At 37.7% G+C, this 18,848-nt stretch overlaps 1 protein-coding gene across 9 annotated transcripts in view; it reads right to left on the bottom strand.

Moving 5' to 3' along the window:
* Positions 1-18,848, bottom strand: part of LOC121420372 (protein furry homolog) — an 87,623-nt gene that overhangs the window by 40,168 nt on the left and 28,607 nt on the right. For all 9 annotated transcript variants that reach the window (XM_041615009.1, XM_041615287.1, XM_041615088.1 and 6 more), the window contains 20 exons: positions 18,150-18,443; positions 17,379-17,683; positions 16,680-16,820; positions 15,933-16,125; positions 15,110-15,277; positions 14,139-14,228; positions 13,157-13,431; positions 12,439-12,603; positions 11,880-12,059; positions 10,486-10,543; positions 8,447-8,538; positions 7,833-7,999; positions 7,215-7,375; positions 6,562-6,672; positions 5,879-6,033; positions 5,368-5,600; positions 4,285-4,547; positions 3,563-3,700; positions 1,265-1,608; positions 441-596 (listed from right to left, as the gene is read on the bottom strand). In XM_041615009.1, the coding sequence (XP_041470943.1) occupies positions 441-596; positions 1,265-1,608; positions 3,563-3,700; positions 4,285-4,547; positions 5,368-5,600; positions 5,879-6,033; positions 6,562-6,672; positions 7,215-7,375; positions 7,833-7,999; positions 8,447-8,538; positions 10,486-10,543; positions 11,880-12,059; positions 12,439-12,603; positions 13,157-13,431; positions 14,139-14,228; positions 15,110-15,277; positions 15,933-16,125; positions 16,680-16,820; positions 17,379-17,683; positions 18,150-18,443 (3,689 nt within the window). The remainder of the gene's footprint in view (positions 1-440; positions 597-1,264; positions 1,609-3,562; positions 3,701-4,284; positions 4,548-5,367; positions 5,601-5,878; positions 6,034-6,561; positions 6,673-7,214; positions 7,376-7,832; positions 8,000-8,446; positions 8,539-10,485; positions 10,544-11,879; positions 12,060-12,438; positions 12,604-13,156; positions 13,432-14,138; positions 14,229-15,109; positions 15,278-15,932; positions 16,126-16,679; positions 16,821-17,378; positions 17,684-18,149; positions 18,444-18,848) is intronic.

Below are 18,848 nucleotides of genomic sequence, written 5' to 3' on the forward strand. Positions count from 1 at the left end.
ATTTTAATCTATTCCTTTTTCTTGACAACGAAAAAATATTAGAAAGGGGTGGATTCAAGCCTAAGATTATCAACAGCGAGATTGAACAGATCTTCTTGTAATTTTTACCCACTGCAGCTGTATGCAAATTGCCTTCCGCTGAACTGCATGATTAAAACAATAGTTTATAAAGAAACTTGATTCCAATAAGCTATTCAAATCTTCAATTTTTTTAATTACTAACAAAAAATTACTAACAAAGTCACTTCCATGTGAAAATTCTCGAGACAAAACAAATTATGATTTACAATTCATGTACAAAAAATGACTTAATGCTGATGTCCTCTACATTTGTGTGAAGAAGAATTTAAACATAATAACACAAGTACGACCATCAGCATTACAGTTCATCAATTGTTTATGCATGATCTTCATACGGTAAGAACAACAAGTGAATTTACCCATTGGATTCTTCTGGCTCCTCTGGAATGGCTGGTTTAAATCGAACTCTGTCTGTTCCAGCTGATTCATTGCTAGGTGTGGAGGTACTGCTGGTTAACGTGGACAAACTACCACTACTCTGATGCAAGGAGGATCCTTCGTTGTAACGGATGATGCTGGAAAAACAAAAGGACAAATTAATGGAGCGTTGTGGCCCAGTGGATTATTAGTCCACGGACTTTGAAACAGAAGGTCATGGGTTCAAATCCAAGCTTTGGCAAAGTTTCCTTCAGCAAGAAATTTATCCACATTGTGCTGCACTCAACCCAGGTGAGGTGAATGGGTACCTGGCAGGAATTTATTCCTTGAAATGCCGAGTGCTGGAAGCTAGCTGCTTGAGCTACAGCCGAGGTAATAATATCCAAGTCCTTTGGAAGCGCATAGAGACGTTATTCATAATATGTTATGCGCTATACATGAACCGACTATCATTATTATTATTATTAATAGATAAGGGCCTATTGCAGAAAGAGTCCCTAATATATGGGTTGAAAATGAAGTTCCATTTAATTTTAGAATTGCAATTTGATAATAAATCTTTCTGCACAGGACCCAAATCATACAATGACAGGAGTCTTTTCTCATGCTTTAATGGTGAAAAAAAATATCATACTTCACCATTTCTGGCCAATTTTTATTATTAGTTGATATCGAGTTAGAGTGCCAATTGATCTTAAAAATTGAACATCATCTATAAAAGATTTGTTACATCTGACTACCCATAGTTAAACAACGATTTAGACCACAGTTTTAACTACACCAGTGTAATGCAATCATCCCTTACCTATCCTTATCCTTTGAACTCCCTCCATCAGTAGGTGGTGGTGTCTTCGTTCCCACCGCAACTTGAGTACCCCGATCCGACGTATTCTTCTCCTGTTTGCCTTTCTCACTGGCCAGCATCCTCGCCTCCTCCTCCTTATCCATCTTCTCAATCAGCGATGCCGCGCTTCCGGACTCTGGTCCCGTCGCCCCAAACTGGGGTTGGTGGTAGAGCTGGAAGAAGGGTGGTTCTTCGGTCCTTTCCACGTTGGTGGTGACAATCTCCACGGACAGCATCTCTCGCATCAGTTCGTCCATCAGGCGCTGGGGCTTGGCACGGGCGATGTATACTAGCACTCGCTTTAACTGATGGATAGAAGGAGACGGACATCAGAGAAAATCAAAGCAAAGTTTTGAAAAACAAAAGTACTTCCAAAATGACAACTTCCTAGATTTCTTTCCGGCCATCAAACATTAATAGTTCCAAAGGTTCAAATACACATATTCTGTGGAAGTATGGATATTTCAGATAATGTTGCAGTTTCTTTCACTTGACATGATTGATTGTAGTAGTGATCATAATTACATCTATGATAGGAAAATAATCAGAACCCATTAAAACATAGGAATTCATGGAAATCCATATACAGGGATGCCAGTGGCAAATGGTCCCAGGGCCTGAACTTTTTTTGGAAGGTAAATTATGTGCACAAAGCGCACATGACGAGCACGAAGTCCCGTTCGGCCGGGGTCCAGGGCCCTGGAAGCTCTAGGGTTCTAAATAGTCTCTGATGCAATCTGAGCCTATTTTAGGGATCATTTTCCCAAAAATTTAGCTGAAGTTTTGGGCATTGTTTTATGTTGCAGAGCCTCAACTTACAATTAATTCATGAAAAATATTTATGTCTTGATGAAGTCTACAAGAACATAATTACTGTACTCTGTAGTCTGCAAACTCTTTTGCAGTGAAATGGTGCCACAAAGAAAAATAAAGAGTTTGAAGCACACTTCTTAAATATTTTTAATTTGTGTAATTTACCTTCCAAAGTTCAGGCCCTGGGACCATTTGCCACTGCACTGCCACTGGCAAAGATTTTGCGAAAATAATCTGAGAGAAACGTTCCACTATTATTGTCTTTGTTCTCGAACCACTTCCATTGGAATTTTTTCTTGATTCCACTGTCTATTTGCTTAATGTTGGTTCCTCTTTCAACATCCATACTTGTTGAAAAATTATGATTAAATCCACAATCGAAACAGAGAATCAGCTCAGTATAACAACGTGAATTGAACGGGAGCGCGAAAACACCATATACGGCCGGTATAGGCATACACATCGCGCAGCGAATGCATGGCCATGCAACCCATGCCACTATTGCATTGGTATTACATTAGACTCAAATACAGTCGTTTTCTCAAAATTCAAATTACGTACACGTTATAATGTACGGCGATCAGTCACCACCAATCACATACATACAGTGCAGTCTAGCAAAATACCACCATATACACATACACGCACAAGAAACCTTGATTAAAACTAGCGTTTAACTGACCGGCTCGTACTAGTCTAATTCCATTATATCACAGGATTTTTTCTTGCACAATAGCTTAGGTACATATAACGGCCATACGGAGTAAAGACATCTCATTGAACGGCCGGATCTGGCCGTTGACAGTCCTGTCCGGCCTGAGAAAACTCGACCTGCCGGAACTTAAGGTCAAATAATGAAAAAGCCGGAATTCCGGCTATAGCCAGAAGTCTGGCATCCCTGCATATAACATGAAAAATTGAACAGCTTCTTCCCTCATGGAGTCACAAAAATAAAACAAAATCAAAATCCTTGTTCTTTGATGGACTTCTATCAAATTTTCATTTATAACATTATTATTTTTTCTGCTTTTATCAAAGCCAACTTAATGCCAGGATGGACTTTCCCTTAAAAATACAAAGATCATCACAGATATTTGACAATGCCTTTCTTCATGATGAAATGTGAGTACGGGAATTCCAATACAATAATTCTCACATTTGTACCCCATTGGCACAGGAAAACAAAGTGCAGCATTTGGTCTTTCATGAGAAATAAACGCAGGAAAGACAGCAAGTATCAGAAAGATGAATGGATCAACACAGCCAATGCAATAACAATGTAATATGGCTACGTGTGCTCCTCATGCATGCCATACAGTCCGTGTGCATCATTGAAAAGGTGGGTCAGAGATGACATTTTACCCATAATTGGTGATCATCTCAGTGATTATAGTTGACATCGATCAATTTTTATACATAGCCCGTTTGTCTGGATTAAATACTCACATAAGGTAGAAGGTTTGGGTTGGTCATGACACCAGTCAGACCAAGCAGGAAGTTTAGAATGACTGGTAGGTTACCAGGCCAACAGGTACATAGCCCCGCCCACAGCTGTTCAAGACCATCACAATGCTCATCACCATACTGGAAATGAAGGAAAATACAAATGCAGTGTGATATTAATTGGTGATTAATTAATAGAAATTCTAAGAGGTGCAGGAAAAAATTGTAAACAAAATCAAGTTCTCAGGAAAATCATTCTCATGATTAACTTTTTTCACAATTCTTTTTCATCTGACTGGAGTACTGCATGGAAAAAATAATAAATTCTTACTTATTTACTTTCATGTGTAGAAATCCTATTATTCATCTGATTTAATTCTTAAAAAGCATTTGGAGTGAATATTGATTAAACATGAAAAAGAGAAAAAAGAAAGAATAAAGGGGAGAGGGAGAGAAAAAAATAAAGAAATGCGGGGCTTGAATTTGAGATTATCCAAAGGTAAAGCGATATATTCTTCCTGATTTCATATATCGATTTGTCAACATTATTGCAACCATTTGTACCTGTACTGTATGACTAGATATTTGATGAAAAATATGTAAATAAAATATACAAAACTAAATCTAACTAAAGGACTGAACTTAAGAAAAAAGGATTCGGAACAGTGAATGAATTAATATTTGATACACAAAATCAATATTCTAAGGTATTGAATGAAAGTCACCTCTGCAGTAATGAAGAGAAGGTTATTGAGGATGACACAAGATGCCTGCTTGCTACCCCATCCAGGACGCCTCAAGGCGCACCCCTGCTCCGGGTCCTCCATCTCAACCACCTCCTTCTCCTTCCCTCCACCCATGGAGCCGGCTCCACCTCCCTCCTTACCTAGGGAGTCCACCAGCTCAATGTTATAGATCCAGGGGAGCAGGTACTCCAGCATGATGTTACGATGGACTAGAGGGGCAGACTCAAAACGTTCCGTTATTTCTGGAGATTCAAGATGAATTTATAAAGATGATTGAAAGTGGAGCAATCATATCAAATATATACGTCACAAATAATTTGTATTTGTTTTCTAGTTGCAAAGCGATCAAGATTAACAAGGCTTGAGAAGCTCATAAAGTGAAGTAAATATAGAGAAATTGGGGGTTCGGATGTACCACATAGTCAATTACCTATGCAATTTTCCAGTAGTGATAACCAAGCCAACTGCATTACATGTTGAATAACAGATGCAATGTTATTCAACATTTAATCTTATTGATGGATACCCAGTAGGCTAACCTCTCCTGTACATTATCTGAAACAATGCACTGGTGCATCACATATCAAATGCAAATGGGAATATAAATTTGATTTTATTCATAATTAAATTTTCATAAAACATCCCCCAGGTGTTTTAATATCTACATGTATGATTTGCATCTTTGTGGCCTTCATTCTCAAAAGAAGTTTCAATTGTACCTTGGAACTGCGCCATGGAATAATCTACTAGATAGATGGCGAATAACAAATGCTGTGTTTATTATCATTATTATTACAAAACAATGGATTATGCCACATTTCTTTTATTACAGTGCTTCACTTTTAGCACCGATTACCAAAAATGTGCATTGAATTGGGTTTTCTACGTGTAAACAATAAAATAAACTAAATCATGTATAAAAATGTGCATAGTTCATTGTTTTACCATGGTACAACTGAAACCTCTTTCGAGAATACAGGCCTATGGGTACATTTCTAGGGTGTTACATAAGAAAATTAATGATCTAAATGTAATAAAATTGTACCAATACAAGCTGCATACCTGAGAAAATGGCAAGAGTGAGTTCTGGGTGTAAGTTGGCCAGCTCTCTGCTCAGGGCGACATGAGACTTGCCGTAGGTGGCTTTGAGAAGGTTGCCCTGTCCACCCGAGCCAAAGAATCTCTTGTCAAGGACTTGTAGGAGTTGATAGGCCAGTGTGCGGATGACGGAGCAAGGATCAGCGGTCTTCAGTAGTACTAGGCATAGAATCACTATCATGTCACATGGGTACTCACTGAAAGTGGAATCATGGGAAAATGATAATGGTGTTGAATCAGTGGATGAGTATCTCAGAGGTTGTTTCAGCAAGCTGTTTGTGAGATGTGAATAAGTTTACACATGACTTATATTTACATTCATCTGACAACAGCTAGCATTAAATACCACATGAAAGCATTAAGAACATAAAATAGTGATCAAAGGAAAATAAATGGATTCAATTTATGTTTGCAATTGTAATCTTTGACAATGATTTTTTTTTCATGTCTCTATCTCTTGCACGTATCATCTCACCTTGTATTAAGGACTGAAGCCATGGCTTGGAAATAACCACTAGCAACAAGTTTAGGTCCTGTGTAACACCGGTGGATAAACCACATCAGTACCATAGGAAGTTGAGGATTGTTCTCCAATAGAAGCACCGCTGTTTCTTTACCTAGCTTGTGAACCTGGGTGAAACAGAAAACAACATATTAACTCATACATGAAAATATTTCAATGAGTTTGTTCTTTCTTGTGATTTTATTACAACTATGTATTATCCACTTTATTGGAAATATTCAAATGATCATAACATCATCATGTTCATTTACATCGTCATCATGTCATAGCATTTACAATCATACTGTTATTATCATCATCATCATCATCATCATCAACATCACTATCAAGAATATCATCATCATCAGCATCATAACCATCATCATTGCATCAGTATCATTGTCTTCATTATTATCACCACCGCCGCCGTCATCGCTGTCATCATCATCATCATCATCCCAACTGAACAATCTTTGTCATACTGACTTTGACTTATACAGACATCACATATTTCCACTACTTCCTATCAAACATCATCATTCTAATCCAGCACTTCACCACACCACCATCACCAATAACAACAGCAACAACAACAACCACCACCAAACTCACAAACAACATCGACAACACTTATAGGATGATATCATTAATTCTACCCTTTCATCAGTACAGTTGAGTAAGTTGTCCATCCAGGTGTACAGATAACCTTCTTGGGCAAGAGCATTGGTATCAAACACCTCTCCACAAACAAGAAGAGCAGCCATTGCCTAAAATATATATAATAAAAACAAATTTTACTCATAGTCAACTTTACAGCGAATCTAACACAAAGGTAAAATAAGGTTACATATTCTTATATTATGATTCAAATTTATCAACATGTACAAAATATAAAACACGGTAAAATCCCACTGTTTCAGATAAGAAAAACATTAATATATTTACTTCCAATTAAGTTTGTTATCATGGTCACATATATAAGTAATTCCACTAGTACCGCCATCCTTACATTTTATTGAGTATATTTCATTATCTCCTGACAAACTCTTTCTCTAGTCTCTATGGATTCAACCCAGATGATTAACAGTTCCCCCAAAACACATACACAGTAATAATGAAAAAAAGAATACCTTTGTAGGTGAAGAAATACATTTTGTCAACAAATTGAAATTCAAATTGTTTGCCCCACTACATTTTATTAAAATGAAGGCCTGCAAAATGATCTTCAAAATTGGTGCCAAAGCATAGAGTTGCTGACAAATTCCTTTTGAGTAATTGTCAGTCACAAAGACTGTTTTTTTTTACTTACCTGCAATGCCTCAATCTCTAGGTCTGAGAAATTCTCATCTTGATATGACGGTGTTCTATCAACAGCACCATAGACTACGCCAAGTTTGCGACACCATGCTCCACATAAAAAGAAAACGCTGTAGCGTACATCACGTGGCAAGAGGTTGGCTCGATGCTCCGCTGTAACAGAATGAACAAGTTGTGAAAAGGACTTAGGGTGAGTTTTAGCCGATCAACATGTCCATCCTTTTTGCATAACAATACTGTGCCAATGTTTGATAGTTAACTGAGTTGAAAAATGAAATATAGGAACGGGTTACAGCAAAGATAAAAGTAAGGATGATAATGACAATGAAGGTTATGATGATGATGATGGCAGTGGGGGGGGGGAGACGATGACAATAATGATGATGGTGATGCTGCAGCTGCCACTGATGATGTTGATGATGGTGAAGATGATGAGAAGGATGTTGATAATGGTGATGATGATGATGACCATGATGTGCTGCTGCTGATGATGAAGATGGTATTGATGACAAGATTGATGATATTGGTGGTGACAGTGGTGTTGATAATAAATGAGAATGCTAACTAACGAATTCCACATTAAATTTCAATATCACAGTATCAATCCTACCTGGCACACTCCTAATGAGTCGTCCAATGAATCCACTGAAGTGCAGTCTGATCTCCATCAACGTAGGTGAATCCTTATCACTCTCACTCTCTAGAAACAACCTCATACCCTCGATGTAATCAATGAAAGTACTGTTCAGTGGCTGAGTCTCCTTTCCAAGCAAACACCTACAAAAAAAATATTAACATAACATTAATCCAATGACAACATCAACAACTAAATGTATGTGGATGCAGGGGAATCAGCCAAGGTCAGATCTCACGAGAACACAGACACTTCATTGACTTAGAAGATGAAAATATCACATGCTTTGCTTTTTTCTGAAAAGTTGCTTTGACTGGAACTATTATTTGGCTGATGAAATGTAGATGTATGCAAGACTTGTATGTCTGTTTTTTTTCACAAATACATCAACACTGTTGATCAGCATTTCAGAGAAGTACAGTGTATAAGAGAAACATGAAAATTACAATACTTGTTAGCAATTGCCCAAACAATGATGTGTTTTTCATACATAACAAGTCAATGGCAGGATGATGCATATCTCACATGGAATCAATCTTCACACTATACTCTTTGAGATATCAGCTAGATTTAGAACAAACCATACATACCTTTCTCTGAAGAGGCCGTGCTCAGCTATCAGCTCAAAGACTCGGATCAGATGCACTCTCAAGAAATCTCTCCTTCTCTTTCGTCTCATATTCTATTGATCAGTGAAAGAATCACAAAGCGAAGCTAAAGATAAGATATTTTCAACTAAAAGTACAGAGTTATATAATATTTATCTAATATTCATTAGCATTTTCAAGCAAGTTTTAGTGTAAAAATCAATATTCTTTTGCAAGGCCTGCTTAGAAGTTCACTTATTGTGTTCAGAGATCTTAATGCACAATGACAGATACTATTTGATGGTGAATATTTCAAGATTTCTGCGGGTTAATTGCCTATAGGCCCTCATTATTGTTATCACTCGGAGGTATACACAAATGCTGCTATTTCCAGATGTTCAGATTATTCAAAAGAAGTAAATAAATGTACAGTCCGACCTCTCTTATCCAGCCTCCCCTTATCCGGATTTTTCTATTCTCTGGACACACACTTGCTGAGAATTTTTTTTTCAATATAGTACATGGGAAAACGAGATTTGAATCTAAAATCAAAATTCCTATGCAAACTCACTTTGATTACATACATTTTCCAATATAGTCTACCTTCAACCACATTATTTTTTATGAAAATATCTTACCCAAATCATTGAAAGAACTAGACAGGATAATATTCCAGTAAATCACATGTAGGTCACATTGCTGAGAATAGATTTGTAATGGTTTAAATGCTTTGGCTGAGCGACAAATGGCAGTGCTCAAAAACTGTGCATACACACAGAGTCATACTCATACACAACTTTCATCCAATTGAAATACCCAATTTGAAATGAATTGCCAGCGCTAGTACCAAGACTTGACTGCTGCAGTCTGTCTCATTGCGTACATGTACTTATTCGGCCTTGTTTTTTCTCTATCCTTCATTATCCGACGTGCATGAAAAAAGTTAATTTATGATATTTTACCACGCGCACTGCCACAAGATTTTTAATCGCTTTTATTATTACTTTCTTTGAAAGTATTAAAGGTGTCATTTCCTCATTGATCGCTATGCCTCTAAAATGCAAACGCATCGTTTTAAATGTTAATCAGAATTTTAAGATAATCTCTAAAATAGAGAAAGGGGCTATCCAATCTAGAATTGCAGAAACATATGGGGTAAGAACCGGTATAATTTCTGGCATTTTCAAGCAGCGGGAGTCTATCAAGAAATACATTTCAGAAACGGCTGCCTAAGATGTGTCTGCAAAGTGCAAAATGATACGACTACCGGTCTATGATATCATAGACCAAGCGACATGTTGCTGGCTTCTACAACAACGTGGCTCCAATACACCAATCTTGGGGGAATTTCTGAAGGCATCATGGACCAATTAGGCTTCAACAAAACTTGTCTCCGTGATGGGAGTGGAGGAAGCCAAGATTTCAAAGCTTCAGCTTGATGGCTTCAAAAGTTCAAAGAGAGGCATGGTATTTGCGATTTATCCGTCCACGGGGAGATTCTTTCCACTAATTTGCCTGCAGTTGATCCTTTCTTAAACAAGCTAGATGAGATCACAGCCCATGGAGAACTTTCAAGGGAGCAGATCTACAACTGCAATGAGACTGGCCTCTATTGGAAAGTGTTGCCACACCGTACACTCATTGGACCAGAAGAGAAAATGGCACCAGGGCAAAAGAAAAGCAAAGAGTGGCTCACTCTTCTGGCAACAGCTAATGCATCAGGCACACAAGATGCCCCTCCTACTGATTGGCAAGTCCAAGAATCCGAGATGTTTCAAGAACATCAACATGGATGCCCTCCCTGTGATCTACCAAAGCCAAAGGAATGCATGGATGAATGGTGAATTATTCAGCGAATGGTTCCACAAGAACTTTGTTCCAGCTGTTCGTAGCTATCAGGCCCAGAAAAGCCTGTCAGGAAAGGCCTTTCAGCAGGTAAATTATCCAAGAGTTTTGGCAACCATTCGATTTCCATTCCCCTTACTCCTTTTTTCATTCCTTATCTCCACTTCCCTTCTCATCTTTTCAGCAGAGCTACATACCTCTTGCTTCCTCTCCAAGGCATCCTTCAGCGATTGCTGCAGTTCATCCATTAGATCCCTAGTAAAGAAAACAAAACCTTCCCCTTCAAATTTGTTTGACAACAGCAATATACACACATCTATTTTCAAATAAGTATAGAAAAGGAACAAAATATGAAAAGTGCCCGAATGGTGATCCTATCTTCAGATAGGATTCTTTCTTTGTTGTTACAATATACACATTTTCTAACAGCCTGGCTACAGCATTATCTGATAAACACGTCACAAAATTACCAGTACATACATTACTCATGATATACAATTCTGTATTGCCATGCACAACAGCATGAACAAGTATTAAAGTCAACATGATATAGCCAATGTTAACACATTCCTTGCCATCATATTGTGCTACTCATGGCACATCAATACTTGGATTAAAACCAAGCTGCCAAAGTGATCAGGGCTCTGTCTTACAAAGAGTTGTGATTGATCCGATTGATCACAACTATGGATGGCCAGCAACGTCAATGTGTAAAATGCTTGTTTGCTCAAAAAAAAAATTCTAGATATGAATGTATATCCATAAATTTATTGATTTCTTGACAATTTGGTGTTTTCTCCTTTGTTTACAGAGGACATTTTGTAAATTTCCTGCAGAAGAAATTATGACAATGATGGATTTCCATGGATTATGATTGATTGGATCAGTCGTAACACTTTGTAAGACAGGGCACAGCACTCACACTTAATGGGTACCCATCTACACCAGGGGGGTGTTTCACAAAGATTTAAGTATGACTTAGAGTCGCACTTAAATGCCTAGTTGCGCACAGTATAAAAGGCATGACAGCATTGGTCAGATCATGCCAAGAGGACGCGCACAACTGCGTATTGATCAATAAGATTGCACGTTGCATATCATGTACGCGTCGACATTTAAGTGCGAACTAAGTCATACTTAAATCTTTGTGAAACACCCCCCCTGGATTGAGGATGGTAAATGCAGACTTATATCCTAGCAAACAAGTGTCGCAGTTAGATTTGAACCAGGAACATCTGGTTCAATGTTAAACTCTACTGATCCACAACAGCTCATTTGAATAACATTTCAATTCAATTAAATTGTTAAAATCATGAAGTATTAAAAACACACACAATGCATATCAAACAAAGATCAAGTGAATTCAAACACATCAATTATGCTCCTGACAGTATTACCAAGTAAAAAACAAAATTTCTTGATAAAATGAGGGAACCAGACAAAAATCAAGAAAGTTATAACAGAAAAAAATTACATTTGAAATATTAACAACATTTTTTTCAAAGAAGAAAATACATGTATACTAAAAAAACAATAAGGATGAATATGAATGTGAATGTCAAAGGTCAAAGCAGAGGAAAGGACACTTTACCTGAATGCAAACATGTTTGTCCATCCTAGACCATTGACAACCGCTTCTCTGGTGTCTGTATTATCACATCTGATGAGTGGTACTAACATCTTGAAGAGTGTAGCTGCTGTCACCCCGCTAGATGAACTGTGAAGTCTGGCTTCTAATCTCTCAAGGTGGGATGAACCATCGTTTGAACCACTGAAATCAACAGAAAAATTAAACATTTCATTCATGATTCAAGTTTTCTATCAATCTATACACACCTTCACAAATTTTTCTAATATTAAAAAAAAAAAGAAAATCAATGTTTCTCCAATTCAATTCAAAGGTTTAAAATAATTAAGTCTTACAATAAAAATGCCTGAGAAGATTCTGTATTTGTTCAGGATACAAATCGTATCAAATTAAATCCTGAATAATTAATATGACATTTACTTTCTAAAATGAAATAAATCTTACAAGAATACTTAATGGTGATAATGGTGATAAGAGATCTGTTTTCAAAGATACATGTAGGTTTCCTTCAGTGATTAAAGAAACGGACATTTCCATCCTTGCCTTGTTGAACTGAACTTACCTATTCGGTTCCGGGGACAAGCATCGTCTTGGAGTTTGATAACCGGCGCTCGGTGGGGCACAGCTGCAAGCAAACACCAGATAGTTCCTCCAGAGGGCGATGTTATCATCCATTGGATGAAGTACCTTCTTTGAACGAATTGATGTCCTTCCTTCCGATGGAGCACTGTAATCAAATATCAAAGTTTAATGCTTCATTTGATTACACAAAATTTACAAAATCAGGCATTTTATACATACGTATTCATTCCATTGTAAAAAATATAAAGCATCCCAGTTCCCCACCCCATGATTTACGTCAAATGACACGTTAAAATCAGCATGCATGTTACCTGCTACAAACCACTTCCAAGTTACATGTTCCAACCAGTCTTGTGTTTTTAACAAAAGTGTGATGGCAATGTACATGGGGTGAGAGGAGGATGGCGTTTTATAAAGCTGTTGGTAAGTAATGCATGACTTTACAAACATCTGCTCACCATTTCTTGTGCTAAATGAATTACTTATGATTCTCTTCCCCTACTTGACATCATCAAACTTTTTAAAAAAATTTCTTTTTTACATACCTAATATGAATCAACAAAGATCGAATTTCAACTGTAGCTGATGGGAAACATACTGATTGAGAATTTCTAGAAAGGGTCACAAGTTTTAAAATGGTTTATAACTGGTAAACAGCTTCATCAGACACCACTGTCGACTCAACAGCTACAACAAACCTTGGGTCAATGTGTCCATAAAGCTGGGTCAGTCTTGTGTTGACCACAGGCCAAGCATTGGTCACTGCTGTCGGGCAGTAGTGTGGCAAGCAATTACTATGGAAGAATCGAGCCAGGCAAGAGGCCCAAGGATTAAACCCTCCCATACCCCTCGCTGCTAGCTTGGTAAGACTATCGCTGGCTCCAGACGACTCGTATGTACTCCCAGACCATTGATTAATGGAACGCTCTACCACCCACTGAAGGTCTACTGTGGGTAATGCAGTGATGGTAGCCTGCATGATACAAATTACAAATACAAAATTAATTTCAACTTCTATTCCCTGACCACTGATTGATGGAACGCTCTACCACCCATTGAAGGTCTACTGTGGGTAATGCAGTGATGGTAGCCTGCATGATACAAATTACAAATACAAAATTAATTTCAACTTCTATTCCCAGACCACCGATTGATTGAACGCTCTACCACCCATTGAAGGTCTACTGTGGGTAATGCAGTGATGGTAGCCTGCATAATACAAATTACAAATACAAAATTAATTTCAACTTCTATTCCCAGACCACTGATTGATGGAACGCTCTACACCCATTGAAGATCTACCGCGGGTAATGCAGTGATGGTAGCCTGCATGATACAAATTACAAATACAAAATTAATTTCAACTTCTATTCCCTGACCACTGATTGATGGATCAGTGGACAACTCTGGACCAAGTTAGGACTTGCATTTAGCAATTATTCAAATAAAACATAAACAGAATGGGATTTATATGTTTTTCAATTAACAAGATAAGAAAATAAATGTAGAATCAAGTCATAGCTGAAGAAGAATAAGATTATGCCTATTATCTCTACAAAATGTATCAAAACAAAACTCTCTTAAAAAGGTAGGTTTTCAGTTCAGTTTTGAATATGTACATGTATCATGATGATGTACATGTATTAAGTATCATGATGATGTCACAATGAGTAGTCTTACCTTTTCTGCTGGTGGTAGTTGATGGATGAAACTCTCCACCACTCCTGGACAAGCTCTATCAATCACATCAAGCACACTGTCATCGTCAACCTACAAATAAAAACAATGATTGAATACTTGGGTCCACGAACACAAATCATGGTGATTGATAGTAAAAAACGCTTGATCAAAAACAAACAATCGTACATTATGGTCTGTGCAAATTACCGTAAAGCCCATTGCGAAACTTTGTGTTATGAATGTCTGGCAAGCTGTATCAAATGTGTCTAGTACACTGTCATCATCAAGCTACCTATCACAGATTAAATCCATACAAGCAGAACTATTGTCAAAATAAAGATTGTTGATTTTTACTCTGCTGTACCATAATCTTTACTGAGTGAATCAATTACCATGGTCAGAATTGTTAAATATCTAGCTGCTAATAAGCAAGATACCAGATGAACAAAGGTAAAATGATCCTCTCCATGGGACCTGGTAGTGAAGAAAAATGCCTAACAAAGGGCACTTGTGTGCCAAGTAGGTATTAAACTCATAGGCCCGTATTCTGAAGTCAGGTTTAACTTAAACTCAGGTTTAAAGTTGTGGTTTAAGTATGGATAGCCAATTTTTACATAAATCACTTACAGTAGAGATATCATATTGCAGCTCATTTGGCTCTCAAATCATTCATAATTGTCTAGGAAGTATAAATAGATGATTGTCTTCACCATCGATGACTCGGGAAAGAGCACAGTAAAAATAAGAAACATACAACTTAATAAAAATTTTGACACTTTTGGCTTCCCATAATTTTAGCACAGAGTTAGACCATGGTCTAAGCTAAACCTGACTTCAGAATACAGATTATAGTCTCATATTACAAAATACAAACTTATATATATATATATATAGCATTAAAAAAAATATACTAAAAAAAGAAAATTATGTGCAGGTCAGGCATATTAAGTAAAAGCCATAACGATCCTTACTCTTGAGTATCCAAGGATGCTGAAGAGGGCCCGGACTTCCTTCAAGACAAAGAAACTCAATCTTCTGATCAGAGGTCGACAACTACACAGGAACACCAAGGCAAAACCTTCTACAAGATTTAGTACACCGGCAAATGGGTTCCGTTCATAAGGCGGCTTCAGCTGGGGCTGGAGGAAATGAAACACAGTGAAATTGACATTTGTCACTTGAATTTCCCTTTCTTTTTGGACTTGATGGATATAAGTGCTGTAGAAATTATATAGATTGAAATAATTCATTTCAGATTAGATAAAACAATAGTAATAATTTCAATAATATCAAATTTATGTAAAGTGCTTAAAACTTCATGACAAAGTCTTGAGTCCTTTACAGAAACATTAAGAGATTCATAAAATATCATTCAATATCAGATTCCAGCTTGCCTGCACATGATGTGTGCACTCCATCCACTCCTGGAGAGAAGGGTATAAACAAAGGAGAATATCATCATTATCATCATCATCATCATCATCATCGTCATCATCATCATCATCATCATCATCATCATCTTCATCATCATCATCATCATCATCATCACATTCATCATCATCATCATCATCACCACCACTATCACCATCACCACCACCATCACTAAAACCACCACCAACCCAAACACAACCACCACAACCCTCACAACCACAACCACAACCATCGTCATCATCATCATTACCACTATCACCACCATGCCCAACACCACCACCAACACCATAACCACCACCACCCAAAAAAAACACCATCACCACAACCACCATCACCATCATTATCAATCATCATCATCATCACCTCTTCTTCCTTATTGGTTTCCGCCATCTTCCACTGTGAGAGAAGCTGAAGAAGCATCTTGAGGGCGCTCTCCAAGATGAGAGGGAACATATCATGAACTTCATGAACCATGAAGTTAACAAAACATATGATCACATCCTCTCTCCAGTCTGGAAGGTCTACTACAACATTCTGCAGTGATGTGAAGGCCAAGCTACAAAAAAAAAAAACATATGTATTTAAGTGTATTGTGTATTTCTATACAGGTGCCATAGTATATAAACCAATTCGATTTGTGTGCTGTTTTCAATGGTAATTTCTTACTATGCCTAACATAAAATAAATCACGCACTGAAATATCAACAAACCTGGTACATTGCATAACCCATTGACAGTGCTTTTGTTCTTCTTTTGAAGATCCCCCCATTTAAGGCTGCCAAGTTCTAATGCTATGAAGTTGAATTAATCTCTAGCTATTTCAGGTCAAAATGTAGCATAAAAAATACAAGATTCAAATATCATTATAAATTTAAGCAGTATATTTGATACACTCTGAGAAAATACTGAACAAGATGTGATTTTTCTGTTTTATACAATTATCACAAGAACAATACTATTAAACATTCCAGGATGAGTTCCTTTGAAAAAAAATCACTTTATTTAATTTTATCACTTGTCAGTGAACCACCCAGCACACAACACAGCAACCAAAAGGGCATCTAGTCATTCTAGAAATGTGAAATAGAAATCAAAGTTTAAGACTCTTACCCTCTAAGTTCATCATCCCTGTGGACAGTCAACCTTGATAAGAGTTCCAGGAGTTCTTTACGGCTGAGACCATCGGGAATGAGACGTGGGATGGCTGCGATACATGTCCTGAACAACTCGATCTTTGGCTTTCTTTCATTCCTGTAGTGTATCAAATACAAATCAGGGGATTTGCTATGCAACATATCAGAAAGACACAGTGTGGTAAGTAGTACATTAACTACACAGAGATAATCAAACAGATATCGCATCACAAACAATGCGTGTGAATTTGCAAATGGGTGTTGATAGTTGTATGTATACATTTACCTTTCTAAGTCTCATCTATTTGTTTAAATCAGTGATAACATATAACATCTACATGATATGTTTGGAGCTTGGCTTTTACAAATGGCTCAGTGTTCCTGCCACTCCGTATGCTTTCATTCCTGTAGAGTATAAGTATATCTTTCTTGCTTCTTCCTTTTTGCTTGTTTGCTTGCTTTTATCTTGTTATAATTATTTGAAGCATAGATTATTGACATACATCTGTCTATGAAAAATGTCTGTAACATTTGTAGATAAATGTCAAACTGATAAAGAATTACATAACATACAGCAGCCTATAAATACCTCATTTGCAGAAGGGTCAAATTCATGGTCTTACATCTTACTAGGCTAAGATTTTATTTCCATTCGGACAATATTATCCAAACTTACGTCATGAGGTCATCCAGCTCTTTCGTCAGACACTGTGCATTGGTCATGAGTAGAGCCTTGCCAACGGCAATGTCCAGAGACCTAACGATATGATCCAGGGCTTTTCTGATGCTAGGGTAGAATGGTGCGACCCCGATAGTCTTGGCTCCATCCTCTGTAAGTTGTTTGTTAAGGAATGTCTTTCTGGTTCGGAGGGTGTTTCCCGATGGCATGATCCGGGTGGTGGTGGGCATTGGTGGGGCTTCTTCCTTCTGCTGCAGGCTGTCTGCAATCACCAAGAAAGCTCGGAGACCAACGTTCATGCGCTTCGGAGAAAAATGTTGGTAGGAAAAATTATACAACACTGAAAGAGGCTAAGAGTCTCTTAATAACCAATAAATATTGTAGAGCAGCTTCGAGGGAGAAGGGGGGGGGGGGTGGTGGTCTCCAATTGATCAGCAATCAAAATTGTTGTAACAGTATTTGAGATATGTCAAAGTTTCTGATCAAGCTGAGGAGCCTACAGACCACCTGAAAGGATCTTCCTCAGTCAATACAATGAGAATATACAACTAGTTCAAGAATAAACAAGATACCTCTAAGAAGAGCATCCTCCAAATTCCTGGAACTAAAAGAAAATTCAAAGACAATGGGCTTCTGTACCTTCGGTAACAAAAAGGTATCATTATTATTACCTCTAGGAAAACAGTTTACTCTTTCCTGAAACTCCTACAAAATTAGAGGTAACAGGTCTGGGCAAACAAGTGGTATCATTATTATAACCATTATTACCTCTGGGAAGAGCATTCTGCTCTTGCCTGTGACTCCCAGAAGATCAAAGATGACGTCCCTGACGGCAAACTCCAGCTTCTCCTGGGCGATGAACTGGATGATCTTGACAAAGATGTGAAGGGGTGTGTCCCTCGGTATGACATTGCGGGAGTTCCTTGGGAAGAGAGTCCCTGTGATGCTCTGGAGGCGCATGGTGGTGCTGGTGTTGCTCTCACATTGGATACGCATGATGTAAACCCAGAGAAGACGGTAGAGGGATTCTAGAGCCACGCGGGACAACTTGCTGTCTCGATGCTAGGTAGAAGAGTGAGCAATAACAGTTCTAATTCAGGGAATGATATCTTTGATGCCAGTTCATTTATCATCAAAATACTGGTCGTTGTGACACAAACTCTGATACCTGTGGCCCATCACATAAAGTTTAGAAATTGATCATTGGTCTTGATCATACACAATACTCAATTCTATCAATCATAGAAATAAACCAAACGATTGATCACCAAGCTTTATGCTATGAAGTCCAGGCAACTGTAAGCAATAACCAATCAGAAGAATGGGTTATTCTATCAACAAAGATGACTACCATGTTTTATCATTATATTTCCATATGATATACATGTAAGCAAAGATTTGCCGCAGTCAAAATATGAACGCATGAGATTTGGCCTTTCATTCCATTGATAATCAATAGCTAGTATT

The sequence above is a fragment of the Lytechinus variegatus genome, chromosome 1 (genome assembly GCF_018143015.1).
Source record: "Lytechinus variegatus isolate NC3 chromosome 1, Lvar_3.0, whole genome shotgun sequence".
Classification (NCBI taxonomy): Eukaryota; Metazoa; Echinodermata; class Echinoidea; order Temnopleuroida; family Toxopneustidae; genus Lytechinus; species Lytechinus variegatus.